Here is a 20400-nt window from a genome sequence, read left to right on the forward strand (position 1 = left end):
TCGCTGAACACTCTACAAAGGGGTGAAAGCAATGCACCGTACAAGGCAGAACGAGCCCATATCCCACCCGGGGCTGAGACATTGAAAACCCCATGAGGGTATGAAGGAAACACACTGGAGAAGGCCAAATATGCCTGTAGCCCACCTGAGGCTGAGATACTGAAGACCCCACAAGGGGGTGAACGAAATGCATCAAATTGGGCCCAACAAGCACATAGCCCACGATGGTCTGAGAAACAGAGTAACCCAGGAGTGGGTGAAAGGATTGAAAGACAGCAGGGCTAAATGGGCCCTTGGCCCACCCAGGGCAGAGAGATGGGAACTTTCAAGAGGGGGTTTACGGAGAGATAAGCCAAACTGGGCAGAGCAGACCCACAGCCTACACAAGACTAACATTGAGAAGCACACACAAATAACAAAGAGCAAACTTTGTCTGTTTTGCTGGGAATACAGACCTACCTAAGTCAGGAGAAAACATCCCAGAAAAAGGGATAAGATAGAAACTATTCAGACTACTTGACAAGACATTCTACTATCTAAAGCTGAGAGTAATTCCATTTGTTGGTTTGTACTTTGACCTGTCTAAGAAGCCGAGAGTTGGAAGAGACGTTAAGAACATTGTGAGTGGGAATCAGAAAATGAACCACAACTAATTTTCCCACGGTCAGAGTAACCCCATGTTAAACTGAATCATAATCTCTTTTTGTTTTAGTGGTAGGGCAGAAATGACTTAGCATAGTTTTGACAGAGGCCAGATTTTGGTTTTTGTGAGATGTCCCGACAAGCACCTGTTTTCTAGCATTGGAAATTCATAATAGAACGAGATCTAAGTTACAAAAACAAATTCCAAAAAGCTTGAGTTTCAAAATTGCAAAGCTGACTTTGTTGCATTGTGAAACTCGGGCTTTTGGAATTATATTCATGTGTCCCCCACTTTGCATTTAATGTATAGGGGGACACCCCTGAAACCCCAAAATCCCATAATGACGAACTAGGTGTGCAGGGGACACCCCTGCTCACCTAGTTCAGCATTTTGGGATTTGTCATTTTCCATCATGCCGAATGCGCAGAAAACGTGCATTCATTTTTTTTAAATGTTATTTTGGGGCAATACCCCTTTAACGCCAGTCAGCCTGAGCTAATGCAGAACCGCGCAAAGTGCGGGCCTCAGCTCGTGCTGTGGACCGTAAAAGGCGATGTCCGTCCTCCTGGCAGGGCATGAAAGCCATTCGCACTCTGGGGTTCAAAAGGCTTTCTTAATTTTTCATCGTGGAATCCGTGCTGCTAGCACAGCTCCGATGAAAAATAGAGAAATAAAAAGATGGCCTCCACCATAGACATGGAAAAGGGACTTAGTCCAGGCGAGCAAGAAAATTGAGATTACTGAGGAACATTTGCAGTCTACAGCAATCAGCAGCAAGCAGGGGTGTTGCTAGGTCTGGAAAGGATCAGGGGCTATTCTAATGTTGGGACTGTCGGGATTCGGGGCTAGCTAGCCCTTCGGTTGTAGCCACTGAGCTTCTATCCGGGGCTACAACCAAGAGTATTTGCTGGGCAGAGAACTTTGGTCTCCCCGAAGGCAGTTCATATCAGGAGAGTAGAGACCACAGCAGAAGAGGCGCTGAGCCAACGGTTAGCAGCCAGTCAGGAATGAACATAAACAACTTGACTGTTAGGGGAAATGTGTGAGATTTGGGACCCCCCGATTGGATCTTCTTGCTGCTCTGGGGAATGCACTTCTCCGAATTCTGTGCTCCAGTTTCCAGCATGACCAGACCTGGCGAGTGGAAGTCCTATCCCGGTTATGGCCAGAGCAGGCTGCTGGATGCCTTCCTTTCATTGGCACTCATCTGCAAAGTAGAGATCAGACCAGAGTGTGGGGCCTTGATATTTCTGGTGGTTCCCTTCTGGCAGTGGAACTGGTATGTTGTATCCCCCCAAACCAGTTTCATGTTCAGAGACCTAGGGCTCTCTCGCAACAGGGGGGCACTGGGGGTGTGAAAACTAAAAGGCAGAATCTTCAGAACTGGGGTCTCTTAGCTGAGCTAGCAGCGTCTGACCAAAATTCCCAAAGACCAGCCAAGCTTAGTTCAACAGGCATTGGAACAATTTGCTCTCCTGGGGTACTGGGAAAGGGAACGCTCCCCTATCTAGTGGGGTGCCATACATAATGCAGTTTTTTCAAAATGGTTTCGTGGTTGGCAGCCTGAAGCGCATGTTCAATAGGCAGCTCCCAAGGCATTTAGAGGACCACTGGAAGAGCGATCTCCTGGGAAGGGCTTAGTTCACCGGCTATTTATGAGTTTTCTTCTCCCCAAACCCATGGCTTCAGGTGGGGTCTCTTTTTTGGATATGCTGTTGTTTTTGAAGGTGCTCCAGTCCCCTTCATCTGAGTCTCTAGAGGAAATTGAGCTCAAGTGCATTATATTCAAATCAGCATTTTTGTTGGCTATAAATTCTGCTAGAAGGCTGGGTGTTATTGGGGCATTATTGGATTACCACCCTTTGTCCTCAGCACTACCAGAATCAATGTTTTAAAATGAAGGTGGTCTCGAGATGTTGTTGTCGCGGGAAGTGGTATTGCCTGTCCTTTTTCCAACTCCACCTTCCCTAGAAGAGAAGCGGCATCAGCTGGATAGAGCGATGCCGACATACATGGACAAGACTTATTCCCGTAAGATGGAGAGTGCCAAATTTTGGGACACAGTAATTGGGGGAAATGCTCCAGTGGTGCCATCAGCAGATGGGGTCATGATACTACATAGCCTCCGAAATTCCAGGGGCCCCACTGCCTGCTGGTGTGCAGGGCAGATAGCAAGGAGCATGGCGCCATCTCTAGCGGAGACCGAACGAGTTCCTTTGTTGAATATTTGCAGGGCAGCTCCCATGGCGGGCCCTAACATTTTCACAAACCGCTATAGGCTAAATTTGAATGGACATGCCTGTTGTGCTCTTAGGGTGCGGGTTCAGAGTTCAGGCACTCAGAAAAAAAACAGCACTGGTTCTCACCACTTCCAAGCTAAATTAAGGGGATCGTGGTGGGCAGCAAATTGTGTGGTGTGTCTGTTTCTTCATTGGCAGTCGGGGCTATGATTCAAAAGTAAGTACAGGGACGAAGAAGAGGCACATGAAGGCAATGCTCTGATTACCCGTGGGTAATATTCGCTACTCCTACTCTTCCTCGTCACAGTACTTGCGACCCCACGTACCCCACCCAGCAATGTATTAAGGGGCCGTTAATCAAGTAAGTTGTAGTAACTAAGGATTAATGGGTTGTAGGGGTATTTACACCTTCTGGAGGGGCTTGGATAAGGAAAATAGAGTGGCTATGGGTTAATGTATGTAGAGGTAAACCTCAAAAGTACTGTGACATAAAAGAGTAGGACTAGGAGCAATGAAGATTATCAATAAGTGATCCAAGCACCTCCACTCCTTCACCTCCCCTGCTAAGAGCGGTTATAGGTCAAAGGTTCGAATCAAAAGGACCGAAATATAATAGGGTCGAATCAAAAGGACCGAAAACAAAAAGGTCGATTTTATTAATTTATTTTTGGGGGGGGTGTCCCCCACCAAACCCCTGTTATTGGTTTAAAAAGCATTTTTATTTCCTATACGGAAACCCCCAAAAAAATATACATTTAAAAAAAAATTCAACCTTTTTGTTTTCGGTCGTATTGACTCGACCCTGTTGCATTCAATCCTTTTGGTTTTGAGCCTTTGACCGGACACGGCTAAGAGCTATATAAAAGCTGGACATAGAACGCACAAGCCCATCCACATGTTCATGAATGCCTAATCTGCTGTCGGAATTTCAAGCATTGGAGTTTCTCACTTTTGAGCATAGACCACTTGCCCCACCCTTACCCCCAAGTATACAAAACAGCCGTGCAGTGCTTTGCCAATATAAATTATACTTGGAATAACAGAGATTGAGCAAGAATAAAATACACAAAGAAACAAATACCTAAAATAAAACCCATGGCATCTATTCCAGCAACCAAATCTATGCGGTCACTGCGAAAGGGCTGGACCAGATCTTCAACGCAGTCCTGGAGAGCCTGAGTGGAAGAGAACGAGACAAAGAGGAGATCTAAGTAGCCATCATGGGAGAGACAACCCCTAGGAAACATGCACAATAACACAAGGTGCACACTAAAACAGAGCTAGCAAAAAGGAAGAATGCAGTGTAACCATGGTGTTTCCAAAAAAAGAATGCCATCTTAAAACTTTGAAATTTTGCAGTAGAATACACTGTGTCCCACCCCATATTTAGTTTAACGTCTAAAATACACTGCTTTTTTTCAGTAGCTAAACTAGTAGTGTGTAATAAATCTGACCTGCAAACCACATGCTAAATCAACCTGACAACATATACACACATTTTTTTTTAAAATCACATTTCATAGAAACAGGATAGGAAAAAATATCATGGTTCACAGAGAATGCATGGCTGCATAAGGCAATGTGACCAAGCTACACAGATTACAAAGTGTACTCATTTTGTTTTCCACAGTACAATACCAAATGCGGAGACACTTCCGCATATCAAAAGGTGATGAACTACTACACTAGACAAACAATGATACCATTTATTAATAGTCTGCTCAGAATATTTCACAATGATGTTCTTCAGTTTTGCAGGTGTGCAGCTTCACCACTACAAGGGGGTCCATAGTTTGAAGACAAAAAGATGAGGGAATCTGGGAAAGAATGCGCAGAATGGTTGTGTTTGGCTGAGGGGAAAACACGAATCCCTGTGTCGACAGCGGAGGATATGCAATAAGAACAGACCAGTGTTTGTAGAAAAAGTTACCAGGAGATCAGCTGTGCTGGGACGGCCAGGCACAGCCTTCACTGAAATTAGGTACATTGCAAGAATCCATTGTTGAGGGCTTTTTGCAGATTTGCTGTATCAGCAGTTGATCCAGCCCTGTGAAAGACCTGAGAGAGACACTGAACACTATTTTCACAACGATTAATAAATAAGGGAATCCCTTCAACAGTGTAAATCAGATGTCTTTATCCCTTCCTCTTGGGTTTCTTTCTCCAGCTTTGAGGCTGGCCTCTCAGTGTTCATGCCGCCACCCTAGGCTCCTTTCACCGGCCCCTCGCCGGTCCTTCCCCCATCCACTATGAGTGACGCCAACTGGGATGCATGACCATGATGCATAAGCAGGAACCAGTAGAGATGGCAGATTACGTCATAATCACAGACACATCCATTTCCCTCTGCTGGGACACACTTAACAAAACACTGCATTTAATTGGTTTAATTGAAACAATTGGACAAGTACACCCCTTCCTCAGTTCTACAATGAAAACCAAAGACTGGAAAGATGGCGTCGGGATGGCATGTAGTGATATGACCAACCATGGAACAGACAGTCATTTGTCTATTAGTACTAAGGTGGCATGTGCCATATCACGGGATGATCAGTTTCCACCAAATCTCCAAGGCTTGACTTTCTCCTTCCATATTCCCTCAATGGAGTACAAGAAACCACTTGCCGTCAATATGATAAAATGCTGATTTTAACACCTTCACTGAGACAAATGCTTTATGGCCAATGGTTGACCTCCGAGTTGAGCACAAGCCACCTTAAAGTTTCTGTTCACTAACTGTGAATAAAATGGTGGGGAGCCTGGCTCTCTAATGCCAACAGCCGAGAACCAGTTGATTCGGAGCTCAGGATATCCCTGCCACGAGAACCAGTCACTCGTGGGAAGCAGAACCTATTGAAGCAGTCCACTTGTTCACCATTACCACCAGATCCATCCTCTGAATCTCAGAAGCACCAAAATAAGACATGAACAAGGCACAACCTGGCTTCTAGAGTCTCAGGCAGGCATCTAGCAAGTCTCAGAGCTCTTCCCATTGTTTTGCAGAAATATTGGCAGGATATCTCCCTCCTAAATTTGCACAGATGTCTCAAGTAGCTGAGTTCTTCCTATTCTGAACAATTTATATTTTCCCTTCAGCCAAGCCACAAACCATACCTCCATAAACTATTCCAGGAGCTGGAAAGAAGGATTTTGTTGGCTGCAAAAACAGTCTGCTCCGAAATCTCTGGTTTCTAGTCTTGATAAATATTTTAGAGTCAAAAAGAAGTGAGGTAACCATCCATAGGTCTTTCATTCATTCAGATCTATGGAAATATTTCAGATGTTCACAATGGCTAAAGATCTGGCCGCAGTGCAGCAAAGGAATGGCTGTGCTCCCTAAACTCCAAAGACCAACATTTCACCCACGTGCCCCTCATTCAAGCCTACCTTCTGTTTTTTAAGTATGTGGCAAGGAGGCACATTCCGCTTGAAGGGACTTCTCTTTGGCCTCAAAGCAGCTTCAGGGGACTTCACCAGGCTGTTAGTTCCGGTAGCAGTCTCCCATCACAGTTGTGGAGCTCATGTCTATGTCGACCTAGATGGTTCCATGTGTAATATTGCGATACAAAGATATCACCATATTTTTGTGGCGATATTGACCCATGAACCCTGCGGGGGATACCCCCGCAACCCCTGCATTATTTTAAAATGTGCGTGGGACACCCCTGCTCCCACAAATTATCCCCCCCAAAAATATCACCTATGGCGAGACAAACGGGCACATGTACGGCAATATTTTTGGTGTGGATATTTGGTAGGGATACCACCTAGATGCAGGGGGAGTAGAACCTTGTGACACTTCTTCAGGCAAACCCTCTTCAGCCTTCATCTGGAGTTACACGCCGCTCGCTTGCCTGGATTCTACATAACTGTGTCCAGGTCGCCTCTCTCATCTCAGGGGACACTGTTTTCATTTAGTGTGTTCTTTATTTCTTAAGCATCTCAAATACAAATGCCACCCACAGCGATCTGGATTATTTTGGATGATGGAACAAAAGTGTGTGATGGAGGGTCGATCCGGGGGCATGTGGTTGAAGGGGGATAATGAATGGGACAATATATGATGGCATAGCAGGCCCATAGACCATCGCCCATATAAGTCATGGGATGTGGGGATTGTCCAAGGAGTTCCTCATTTGAAGCACAGATTATTCATTCTGTAAGGGATATATAGGAGTCGTATTAAAGAAGGTCAGGCTGTGGTGTCTCGGATGTCAATACATAGGGTGTTCTATTGTAAAATATAGGGTACCAATGTCAAATATTCACAGATACAGCTAGAAGAGCATTATATAAGAACTGAGGCTTTATGGAAACCAAAAGAAAACATTGATACATGCGCAAATTTGGCCTTCCAAATTAAAAACATAAAATAAAAACTGGAGCTCTTTCCACGATGCTGATAAACGTGTAATGTAACCTTTCTTTGCCTTTAGAAGAAGTACCAACCTTAAGGACGTGGTGATGCGGAATGACATCAGATGTCAGATCCCGAAAAGAGACTAACATTACAGAACAATTAAACGGGCAGCGTCATTGTGGAAAATGTGGCGTTTCATCTAACGCGGAAGACTAAAGTGTTAGGCAAAATGTGGCTACACAACCAATGTCACCCTAGTGACAGATGCAATGTGATTAAATGCCTAGGTGGCACGAGATCGAGGGGAAACAAATAGAGATATGAAATGCTGTATCATGGAACACAGGAATTGTCTCAAACATTAAGTGGAAAGGTCAACACTTGTGAAACACTTTGAAATAAAGGGTCATAAATAGGAAAAATGTGAATGGAAAAAAATTGAAAAATGACTAAGACTTGAACAGGAATGAATATTCTTGACAAAAGGCGGGCAGATTAGCTTAAATGAGGATACTGATGGTTTAAGGTCTGAAATAGCTAGCTTCCAAATGGATTAATACTATTAATCAAAGGAAGAGGATTTCACATCACTGCCTTTCCATGAGATATAGTTAGGTTAAGACTAATTCAGACCATTTCCCTTACCCGCCTTTCATCTGAGTTATTTTTTGGACGTGGACTATAGGTACTTGTTTGAATATGGCCTCATGCTAGGCACGCGTTTGGCTGATGACAACATGCGTGCACGCAGATCCTGTACACACAAACATAATTGTCATCAATACCAGTCTATGCGCTATTTAAACAACACAAAAAAAAAAAGCTTGTTATTTGACACGCAACTGATGGCACCTCCCAGAGACATCACAAATCAGTTGGCCTCAAGGTAACTTATAACCAACAGTTTGTTTTTAATATAAAAACAAATAGATCCAAGAGGGATTACACACTCAGTCTTGGTTTCTCTACAGGTGAAAAAATGAATCCTAGAAGGATTGAACTCTCCCCAGCAGTCCTGCAATAGGCAATTTCCCTGTTTTGGACAATTGGGGTCTAGTGGCAAATCTTGCAAAGGCAACATGAATTCAAGCAAATTTGAAGGAGCAGATATTTCAAAAAGTTATATGCCATTTTAACGACTCCACTATAAAGCCATACATTCCTTCTGTATTCCTTACAGACGCGGTTGTCACGCAAATTAAAATTAAATGTTGTGCATGAAATTAACGCAATGAAACCAATTGAATTATTCCATGCAAAGCACAACAGATTAACCCCCTTTTGTAAATAAAAAATAGAATTTGAGAATTGTAAAATTGATTTAATGAGGTGTTTGCAGGTATAAGCCCCTGCTCTGTACCCATGGAGAATGGCTCTCCTTTGACTGAGTAATCAATGTAACTCCTGAGGAAAGTTACACAACTGTACAGAAGGAGCTTGGGAAAACAATGTATACTTGTATACCCTGAGAACAATCTCAAGATTCACTGCAAAAAAACAGCTACACTGTGATAAAATGTGTTGACATTTCAAGAAGATAATGTGTGTACCTATGTTTGTTGTACACACGTGCCCACGTAGTTTTTGAGGGACAAGAGGCATTGGTGTTGTATGGGATTCCTTAGGAGTGTTGTGCACTTAGTAGCATGTGGAGGTTTTTATATATTTGCAAGGTGATGTGTTGTATAAGATTGTTTAACATAAAAAGGGAATGTTTCAAAGAATAAAATGGAGATAATGGTGTTACGAAGCGAGGAGTTGGTCCCTATTATTAAAATCGGCAGATATGACACAGTTTCAGGGATATCTGTTTTTGTTAGATTGCTCTTGAGTGAAGCCCAGATGGTTGAACGCAAAGTGTGACTTATAGCACTGCACAACCTTTCTAGGGGACGAAGGTGAGGGCAGGGAGTCAGAAGAATGCATTTGTGCGATTCCAGGTCACTTAAGAGCTCCTCATATGGTCTTACGCATGGTAAGAGAGCAAAGATTTGATGAGTGTGATACGAACGCAGGCGTAGGACGAGCTAGATGTGAGGGGGATGAAAAGCAGAGCAAATGTGTGGGACGAGCTAGATGTGAGGGGCATGAAAAGCAGAGCAAATGTGTGGGACGAGCTAGATGTGAGGGGGATGAAAAGCAGAGCAAATGTGTGGGACGAACTATATGTGAGGAGGATGAAACGCAGAGCAAATGTGTGGGACGAGCTAGATGTGAGGGGGATGAAAAGCAGAGCAAATGTGTGGGACGAGCTAGATGTGAGGGGGGATGAAAAGCAGAGCAAATGTGCGGGACGAGCTAGATGTGAGGGGGTGAAAAACAGAGCAAATGTGTGGGGCGAGCTAGATGTGAGGGGGATGAAAAGCAGAGCAAATGTGTGGGACGAGCTAGATGTGAGGGGGTGAAAAGCAGAGCAAATGTGCGGGACGAGCTAGATGTGAGGGGGTGAAAAACAGAGCAAATGTGTGGGACGAGCTAGATGTGAGGGGGATGAAAAGCAGAGCAAATGTGTGGGACGAACTAGATGTGAGGGGGATGAAACGCAGAGCAAATGTGTGGGACGAGCTAGATGTGAGGGGGATGAAAAGCAGAGCAAATGTGTGGGACGAGCTAGATGTGAGGGGGATGAAAAGCAGAGCAAATGTGTGGGACGAGCTAGATGTGAGGGGGATGAAAAGCAGAGCAAATGTGTGGAACGAGCTAGATGTGAGGGGGATGAAAAGCAGAGCAAATGTGTGGGACGAGCTAGATGTGAGGGGGTGAAAAGCAGAGCAAATGTGTGGGACGAGCTAGATGTGAGGGGGATGAAAAGCAGAGCAAATGTGTGGGACGAGCTAGATGTGAGGGGGATGAAAAGCAGAGCAAATGTGTGGGACGAGCTATGTGGTTGATTCGGACACCAGTATTTATTTTATTTATTTATTTATTTCCATTTATAAAGCGCACAACTGCCCTAGGACATCGTGGTGCTCTTACATTATATTCACTTGGGTGCAGGCAAAAGCAGAGTACAGTTCCCGTTCAGGGTCATAACGTATTAGGCGATAAGCGGGTCATACATAATAGGCGATAGACAGTTCCTTGGTTACAGTGGAACAAACAGTTATTTGAATAATATGGTTTTCAGAGACTTTCTAAATGCTAGGAGTGATGTTTCCTTCCTGAGTTTGGGGGGTAGTAGGTTCCAGGATTTTGGTGCCAATACTTCAAAGCTAGTACCGCCGGCTTTGGCTCTGTTAAAGACAGGGACCGCAAGTTGGTCAAAAATCAAGTATCACAGAGACGATTGGGGAAATTCAGAACACAGGAAAGAACAGGATTAAGAATTTTTAGGGGCATTGAGGAGGCAATGGCGATACTTCCAGCCTTGGCCAGCATGCGCAAAATGCAAAGGGTGGCCTTCCACTGCTTGATAGTAGAGGAGCAGATTACTAGGTGATCCCAGAGTAAATTGACAACAAAATGGAAGACAAAAGAAAAAAGTTTTGGGGGGTGCTGTTTGCAGAAGTGCTGAAACAAGCTACACGAGGTGATGGGTCCAACAAGGGCCTTAAGAAAGAAGAGGGAAGATGAAGACTAAATGTTGGTAACCCCCACTAACAGAGGGGTATGTGGGTAATTTTGCTAAGCAGCAGAACACAGAGGTTGAGCTGTCAGTGAGGTACAAGGAAAGCCAGGGGTGCATCGTCCCAGTGATTGCTAGGATGAACCTGGGCCCCACCAATCTTTGCAAATACAACATGGGTCTTGCTCCCAAACCTCTTGCACCCTCTGGAAAAGGACAGCGTGGTCTCTCTTTTCTTGCTGCAGTTGACAGCGTGGAGGTTGCAGAGAGTTCTGGCTCAGAATCATGGTCTCCGCCAGGTTTTCAACCTTTGCACTCCAAGATCCGCAGAAATTGGCTCGGAGCAAAATGAGACAGATGCCATTGATTTAATGCACGTGTTAGGGAGGGCCAATCAAACAATTGGCGTAAGGGTTTTTAACTATTAGTCCATAGAATTCCATGTAGATCACACATCTACAAGTTCTCCAACGTTGCCCCGAGGTGGGGGCCAATCCGTCACTCCACTTTAATGATCTGTAGCTCATAGCCGCCATGTGTGTCCATAGAGCTTTTTAACGTGTAGCTTACCATGATTGACATGGACATTTGAAATAGGGAGGCACACCCACTGCCCCAGCTGCCATTGGAACTAGGAGAGTGGGTATATTGGAGTAGATATTTTCCTCGCTCTGGTCCACGTGGTAGGAGCTCAAAGCGTGCATAGCAAATATGTCAGTACACTCTAAATGATCAGAAACTGGATGAAGGGCTCTAGCTTCCATCTTCAGGACTAGGAGGGAGCCTGCAGGCAATCTGTTCACCTCCAGTCCCGTGTACAGGCTGGCGGCCAACTGGGTGTGCGCAGGCGCAAGGTTTGTTTCAGACCCTTTGTGTAAGAGTGGACAGGGAAGTTCCTTTATGCTTGCCCAGCTTTCCCTCGGATATGAAAGGGCACTCAAATTCAGGATGCAAGGGAGTAAACCAGAGGCCTGGGTGAAGATTAGCCCCCTACCGTCCCTCTGGCCTCTGGTTTACTCCCTTGCATTGGGCGTGTCTGGTTTGACACCCAGGTGCTGACAGCAGCCCAGGCCTTGTAGGAGCCAAGGCTGCTCATGACATGCAGCCCAGTCTTTGGATAGCAGTGGGCCTCAGCTTACATATGCGGCCGGCTCACCAGATCACTTGAGCCGTCGGGGGACACTTGAGGCCACGGCCCCCCAGAGCACAGAGCCACATCGCCTCCTCCTGTCCTGCTCCAAACTTTCCTCCCCAAACAGTTGATTTTAGAACATTCCCAGAGCTCCTAGAATAGAATCTTCAAGACAAGTAAGTCTCTGGTGCCTGGCCGGGGAGCCTTGCCTAGTGTCATCAGTCTGTGGATGTACCAAGTGACACCTGCAACCAGGACACATTGGTACAGTCAGGTAAGCCATTACAGTGCAAGTCACATGCACATTAATACAGTGCCATTTGAAAGCTTCACTAAGTCTGTGTGTTTATCTACACATCCTCCCTACTTCCCTTAGATGCCTGGGCCAGTAATACCTGTGCCTGTAAATACACCGGTGCCTGACCAGACCATATTTGGGCAGAGGATTACTTACAGGCCCTATTCCTCTGAGGCCTGTATTATTATGAAAGTGCTTTTGTGAAGGAGAAACAAATTACAGGCTGTGTGCTCTTCTGAGACCTTCACGTGTTTTAGCTAAATGAAGGGATGCTAAAACTCAACACCTTTTTGATCCAATAGCTATTCTATGATAGACCTTTGACTCACTGCACTTTACCCTGTGCCCTCAATCCTACTGTGCCAATTGGGATGCAAAGCGGGCTTTGCAGTGCTATCCGGGTAGGACCAGCAGATACTCTCCATTCTATAAACCTCTTTAGACCCTAGGGAACTCCATCAATCTCATCTTTCTATCCTCTACTTGTAATTCCTATGCTCCCTCTGTATCCCCTCTGACCACCCACTTGTCCACTTCACCATCTCTATCCCACTTCCCCCGACCTTCCCCCCTACTTCTGAAATTGCAAGGAAAAGTCAAACATGACTATGTCCTCCTATCTCAAACATGTCAAGTCCTCACTCCTTGCCCTCTCACCACCCCACGCCCACTCTCTACTGAACTCACCGTCATCAAATTCAACGATACTCTGGCTTCTCCCTTTGACTGCCACTAACCTGATCACTCCTTCGCCCCTTTCATCCTCCCCTCCAACTTTGAACCTCACAAGCCATCCAACACGAAAGACAGCCATACACCTCCACCTACGCTCTGCTGCTCTTCTTAGCACCTAAAAAGACGATTTGGCCCAACTACAGCTCTTTACTCCACCAAATCCACGTACGACGCTAATCTTTTATCCTCTACCCCACCATTAAACTATCCATGATCCTCCAGGCCATGCGTCACTGCCTGGCAAATCATTATTCCCTAACCACCAAACTCTCTGCTGAAGACTCAGCATCTTACTCCACTAAGATTACAAAAATACGAGACACCACGCACAGCCTCTTCCCTCTACCAACCCCTGCATACTTATCTCCCCTCCTATAAACAGTGCAGTACCACGTTTGGGAGTTCTTATGTGCAGAATGGGATTAGCATAATCAATTATCTCGGACCCAAATAACTGGACAGACTCAAAGAATATGTCAAAATAATACTTTATTATCAGTTCGATGAAGTAGGGAAACCTGGTGAACATTAAGTCAGCTGCCTTTGACACTGCATATCATCCCTAACTCTTTCAAACATGCTCCTCCCACAGCCTCAAATGGCACATCCCTTGAGAAGGTGGCCTCCAGCCTGCCTAACCTCTCCTACCCCATCTTGTAGAATTCTGGCTCCACCAGCCCCTCTGCCTTCCCAGTGGGCGCAAGTCCTAAGACCACTCCTCTTTACCATCTATACCTCTTCCCTGGCTACATTCATCCAATCCTTTGACTTTTCATACCACCTCTTTTCTGATGACAGTCAAATCGTGTTCTCCTTTCCATCCTTCAATCCGGCCATCCCAGAACACATCTGACAATGGATGGCTCTAGGCTACCTGATGCTGAACCCCTCAAAAACCTGAGTTATCTTTCTCCCGGCTTCCAACCTCAACCCCACTCTCCCGTCCCCCATCCCTTTACCTCCTGACCTCTCTCCATCACACAAAGCTCTAAAGCTCTCAACGTTGGGGTCCTCTTTGACCAGGCGATTTATCACTACAATGGCCACCGTGGCAAGGATCAACCTCCTGAATGAAAAAAGATGTTCTCCCACCTCACAAATCACACAGCCAAGACTCTGATCTCTCCCCTAATACACGGCAAAATTGACTACTACTCTAGCCTACGCTTCAGACTCCCCTCGAGTCATTCTCGCCTCTGGACAAAGTCCTGGACTTCGCTGTATGCAACCTCTACAGTCCACCCATAAACTCTGCACCTCCACCTACAGACACCATGCCGGATGGCCCGCCATGATCAACTGCTCCCTCCTTAAATTGCTACTCCTGGTCTTCAAATCGATCAATGGTGCGGGATCGCTGTATATCTCCCTGACTGCAGCTCTCTTTACTTTCCCTCTTGTTCCCGGAGCCACCCTGCTCACCCTCAAAACCAACCCAAGAGTGGAACTCTTCAAAACCAGACTCGAACACCACCTGCTTTTCCGTGAAGGAATCTCCTACCGTCTCACCAGCACCTCCAAAATGACACCTATATCACACCTGACATGTCCTTCAGGAATGTAAATATGTCAAAATGTATGTTGCTTGAAAAGGGATAATGGCACTGGGCCCTGCAGGTTTATCCTATTGTTCCCTTTTTAATGTCCCTGGGCAATGCTTCTTGTTCGATCTACCCCATCATCACCAGGCTTATCCACAACCCACTCACTGCTGCATACTGTAAAGACACAGTCACCCCAGGACTGTCTTCGTCATCTGATACTTAAAAAATCAAAACCTCTATTAGCACCCCAGCATGCATGCTTATATAGCTTCATGTACATTGGGGGGGGGTTAGAGGCTGGTAAGGGCTCAATGCCTGCATTAATGCTCTCACATTGCTGGGGCCTCTAACTTGGGCCCAGAAAAAGTTACTGGCTGGTAAAGCTCTCCCCCACCCCTTCCTACAGATTGCTTAAATACTATCTGACAGACATAAGACATGTTCTGATAACAAGGGGCTCATTTTGGAGTCCCTCAGCCTTAGAGTGTATTTGGAGTTACAGTTACGCCCGTCTTGCTGCCTCCATTCACGCTCTAGGGGATTTTTTATTGATTTTGAAGGGGAATGGTGGGAAAGGAACGAGAGTTACGTTTACGCCTCACGTTTACCCTTTTGGGGTGTGATCAATTTTGATTTGTACATGATTTTTCACATTCTATAATCCCACAGCCAGCGAAAAACAATGGGTTGGGATGCAGAGTCAACCAAAGCAATTGCCAGTGGCTGTGATTAATTCAAAGCTTTACTTTCATAACGTTTTAGTGCTCTGATGCAAAAATTATGTCCCCCTTCCTGTTTCTGCTGTGTAATGTGGTGCACATATTGGAAACAGAAGAGAGATATGGGGTAAGACTAAATGAACTGTACGTCGACCCAGGTAGTATTCGCTATAGGCTCTTTCAATTACAAACAATCAAGCGTCCACCACCCCTTGAGCAAGCCCGTTTCTAGAGGTGAGAAAACCAGGCATCGGCCCCGGGCACGGTTGGGGCAAGGGCGTGTTAAGATGGATTTCTGAAATCTGGCCTGATAGACAGATTTTAGGAGGCCACCCTAGTTATAGTGAACAGAGGAACTCTGGAAGTTTAGCCAAATCAATCAAGGTAAGCATGGAGAGTGGGTCAGGGCTAAGTCTCAGTCAGGAGAGGTGAGTAGGGTGAGATGTCCAAAATGACTCCACACAGTGAAATGTAAAAGGATAACACTTAGACAGCTAGTCCAAAAATACTCCATTATAGGCCCCAAAACACATTAAGAAAATGAATTAAGCAGGTAATAATATCGCACAACACACATAAAACATATACAGTCACAGTTGGTTAATACAATGCATACAATTCACCATTAGACCTAAAAGGAAAGGTATGTAGTTAAGCAATTGTATAACCAGTCCACAGGAATAGAAGCTCTAACTTTATGAGCCCAACTCTAAGTTGAATGGGGCCTTGTGCCGAAAGGTTTGCAAAATACCTTTAGAAGATGGGACGTTAGGAAATGTTGCTGTTGGTCTGAAAATAGTTCCAGAAGTCTTTCAAATTGACTTACAGTTAAGTAAAGTACTTTTCCTAGCTTCTAAAGCAGCTTTTTCAACAAACGGTTAAAAAGCAATGGAATGGAATATGATTCAAAGTTTTTCACAAACTTTATAACTGAGGAGATGGGGGCACAGGTAAATATTGAGACTACTCACCGCCCTTACTCAGATTTTCCTACAGGACTTGGCAGGTAGAATGGGTGTCGTTGGAGGTGGGGTTTTCCACTGTTGGATCCAGTAGAAGATACCAGAAGCTGCAGGTTTAAGGAAGTTTCTGGTCGGGTTCATGAGTTGAGTGCAGACTTTTCCAGCACAGAAATGCAGCCGAGACCAATGCAGGACTATTTGCGACACTACCATATGGGGGGAGGCTGGTTCCAGCGACAGTCACTGTACACAGGCAAAAGCAGGCGTCTCACCAGTCGCTAACAAAGGAAGCCTTCCAGAACAGGACCCATTAATGCTGGGAAGCTGTAACTTGGCAGAAAGGGGACTTTTAAGACTAGCTGAAGACCACCAAAGTTCAGAACAGCGATACTTCTGGCACGGTAGCCCAAAACTGAGTTGGTCATTCAACAAGGGTCTCCTGAGATAAGGTAGTTCATGGAAGCGGCAGGAAGAATGGTCACTAGGCCTCTTCAGGATTCATTCTCGGGTCTTCTGTCATCTACACAGCTACACAGGATACTTGGCTCCTCTTCTGATATGCTGGAATAGCTGCAGGGCTCCTCTTCTTATCCTAAAATTAGGTGAGTGATCAAACTGAGCCCCTCAATAGCAGGGATCTGCTACACTCATGCACACCAGCAGTGGTCCAATCAGGGACCACTATGGGGCCGCCTCATGCATGATATGATATGATAGGTTATTTATAACGCGCTTAATACCCAGAGGTTTCTAAGCGCGGACCCGGGGTTCGAACCTGTGTTGCTTAGTGTCATCTTGCTTCCAAGGCGAGCACGTTGCCACTGAGCTATCCACACTGGCAAACGTTTGTGGATTGAGGCCAGACAGTACCAGCCCACTTTCTGAGCCCATACACAAATGGCATGCACTAGCCTGTGAAAAACAGCAGCTTTCCCAGGCAAATGCATGGCCATGAAAGGGAATTCCTGACCTGAGAAGGCAGGAAGAAGGCAAAAGAACCAAAGAGCCAACGAACAAGTGAAAAATCTTAAGGCACCATCATCTTGAGCCTCTGTGTAGCCAAACGCAGTAAACGCGAATGTGCCAACTAAAAATATAGCACAAATTGTAAAAATAACTGCTGTCACCAGCTGGTCTTTAGGCACATTTAAAAGTAACCAAAAATCCCTTTCGTGTAAGTCTAGGGTGATTAAAAAAAAGTATCCCCATTGCACTGCATTGGAAGATGCTGTGTGCAATATGAAAAAGTTGCCCAAATGGATAACATGTCAAAAGACAAAAGTAAAACAGATTCCCAGTAGTCTGAAGGACCAGTCATTTTCCCCATAACAAATTAGCTAAATAAGCTGTAGGCTTCACTTCTCTGCAGAAAGTGAGGACAAGGTGTAAAAACAAAAGCAACAGGTTTGGGGGTCATTAGAATATGGAAGGAAAGTAGCCTAAAAGAGAAAACTTTCCTAACGGGGCGCAGCAGCCAGCCTGTTCATCTCTATCCTGGGAGAGCCGGGAGGATCGACTTTAGCATTGCTCATCACTACACGGACAGAGGCAGGGGACAAAAGCATGCTGTGCTCATGTGCATTTGCCTCCGATAGTGCAGCCGAATACTCTGCAAGGATTTTTAAGAAGGGTCCGTCCTCCCAAATTAGCATCTTTTTGTGAAACTATTAATGCATAAACAGTGTGATAATTTTCTGCATTGCATTGACATAACATAATGGAGCGTTAGGAATTTATTGTGGACTGAAAGGGCTGTTTTTTCTGGCTTAATCAAAGGGGCTAGAGGTAGCCTGCAGTTGTGGGGGGCAGGAGTGCAGAACAAAAGTGAAAGGCCAAAGGAAGGCGTAATATAACGGGGCAGAAATTGCAATCCTGTATGTTATTTTAGCAAGTGCAGTGGTGGTAATGTAAAAATGTAAAGTTCCTGAGGATGCAGATTTGGCATTTGAACTCTGCTCAAAGGAAATGTACAAAATATTAATTTAAAATGGGTCAATTTCTTTCATGCTGCTTTTTCCCCCCAAACTCTGCACTGTATGTCAATTCCACTTGAAATCTCTTCCATGGCAGTGGTGCACCCAAAATACTTTTGGTAATGCAGTGATTTTTAGTACATTAATGGACCCATAGAAATGCTCTACAGTAGAAGGTTACATGTGTAGCTCAGCAGGTTGAGAGGTTGTTGCTGAGATATATTAAAAACGGGTTATTGTATGACTTTTTGCAGTTCCTTATAAAAAGAACAAGTGCTATAAAATATGTTTGACTAGAGCATGGGTTAGAGTGGTCGCTTGCATACATTCAGGGCGTAGGTGGAGGTATTTCTACACTGTTGTGAAAATCAAAAGTTGGCAACCATGAACCCAGAGTTTAATTTCCTAATGACTGCTGTCAGCACAACAGAAGCATGTGTTTGTGATTAAGCAGTTCGACAAACATATAACATCTTTATAAATATAACCTGTGATAAAACACAAAGGAAGGGGCACAAAAAGTACAGGGTATTTGTGTAGTCTGACAAAAAAAGAAACACATTTCAAAGAAAACTAGTGAATGCAAGTTTAAGCAGTATTTTTGAGTTTGGAAATCAATGTTTTTTTCTATGAAAGTGCAAGGTGCACATTTGGATAACAAATGTGTGCCCAGCATGTAGAAAGCCTGCTTTTAACAGTGAAGGCTCCCACCCCAGTGATTGTCATGGCCCATTAATTCCTGTGGTGTCCCTTTTCCGGCCAGAAGAAAGAAAGAGGCTCGGCAAATATAGCCTGCAAACACGTGAGTGATGGCTGGGGAAGGGTGCACAGCGCAGATTAGATCACCAAGCCCCAGCTTCCCTGTGCGAAGCTGGGGGGGCTAGGTGAAGCCTTGTGAGGGCTGAGGCAGGCCGGGTCCGAGATCCGGCCAGACATCTGATGCCGGATCTTGGACCTGGCAAGAGCGGCCCATTGACCAGCGATGAGCAAGTGACTAGGCTCATGTTGTGTGTGGGGCGTTTTGGGCAATCAAATGAGTAACTGTGTAATCTGAAACCCACTGAGGTTTCTTTTGAAAATCATTATTTCTGGTATGCTAATCCAGTGAAGAAAAACAGTACAATTGCCAGAATGCATTGATCTGCTACACTAAAGCAGAGGACTGTTGTGTATTGCCCATTTAACTATGGGTGTATTGCCCCTTTAAGAAAACGATTCATGACCTTGCCATGACTCGTCCTAATAAATGAGGCTCTGCTGCCACGTGACAGGAAGTAGCAACTCTGACTCTGACTCTGTGTCTTCTTGGGTCTTTGTCCTGCCTTGTGATCACAGCCTGTGTGGTGACCACTGCCTGGGTGCCCCCAGAGCCATGTGTAATGATCTCATCTTTATGGCGCAAGGGTTAGGATCCTTTAGTGAGGGATGCAACATGTATGGAATGTAAGCTTAGGTGTAATGTTGTTTGCTGGGTGTTCTACTGTGACCTTGGTGAGAGAGAGTGGCACCTTATGAAGGGGCTGGTGGTGGATGTCTTATTTGCTCTAACCTGAATCTCTCCAATTACATCTGTAACTGGCACAAATAATTAAATATAAGTGCTCAAATAAATTGAGGCTCTGTACTTAATGTATGTGAAACCGACTTGTTACACCGTGGTTTGTGTTAGCTGGGGTGCCGCCCAGCACAGCTGTCTCAGTGCAGTGCCCCGGACTCCGCAGGGTGCTCCCTGCGGTCTCCTTGCTGCGTGGACGCAGCTCCATTGGTGTACCGGGTGTGCAAAAATATCATCTTTCCTGGGAGGCAAAAACAGTTTGAGTAAGTATCCAAAAAGCAGTATTAATATAAATAATGTTTGTTGACGAGGGAGTGCAGTAGAGGATAAAAATGGGGAGGCGAGAGATAGGGGGTGTATTCTGGTGTTTCACCGTGGGCTTAATATGTTTCTAGAAACTGCCCCTCCCCCCTCACCCCCGGGTAATTGCTCCACCCCCCGCCCCCCTATTTGGCCTAGTCAGTGTAACAAAATAGACTTTGAAAAAGGGAGCGAGATGCATGCGTTTAATTTCCTTTAGGAAGCAATATACACATTGGCCAGTAGGTGGCAGCAGTCTCACACGGTGGTGACAGGCGAGAACCTAACAGTGACATCGTGCTTTATTTCACAGATTATTAACCAGTAGTTGCAGTAGTTAACACATTTTTGCACCTCTGTAAATCCAACAATTA

At 45.2% G+C, this 20400-nt stretch overlaps 1 protein-coding gene across 2 annotated transcripts in view; it reads right to left on the reverse strand.

Annotated features, from left to right (window-relative positions):
• The window catches only part of LOC138488386 (adenine phosphoribosyltransferase-like), a 278013-nt gene that overhangs the window by 67354 nt on the left and 190259 nt on the right, over positions 1-20400 (reverse strand). For both annotated transcript variants that reach the window (XM_069615325.1, XM_069615324.1), the window contains one exon: positions 3965-4058. In XM_069615325.1, the coding sequence (XP_069471426.1) occupies positions 3965-4058 (94 nt within the window). The remainder of the gene's footprint in view (positions 1-3964; positions 4059-20400) is intronic.

This window comes from Ambystoma mexicanum, chromosome 9 (genome assembly GCF_040938575.1).
Source record: "Ambystoma mexicanum isolate Mex_15411 chromosome 9, UKY_AmexF1_1, whole genome shotgun sequence".
Lineage (NCBI taxonomy): Eukaryota > Metazoa > Chordata > Amphibia > Caudata > Ambystomatidae > Ambystoma > Ambystoma mexicanum.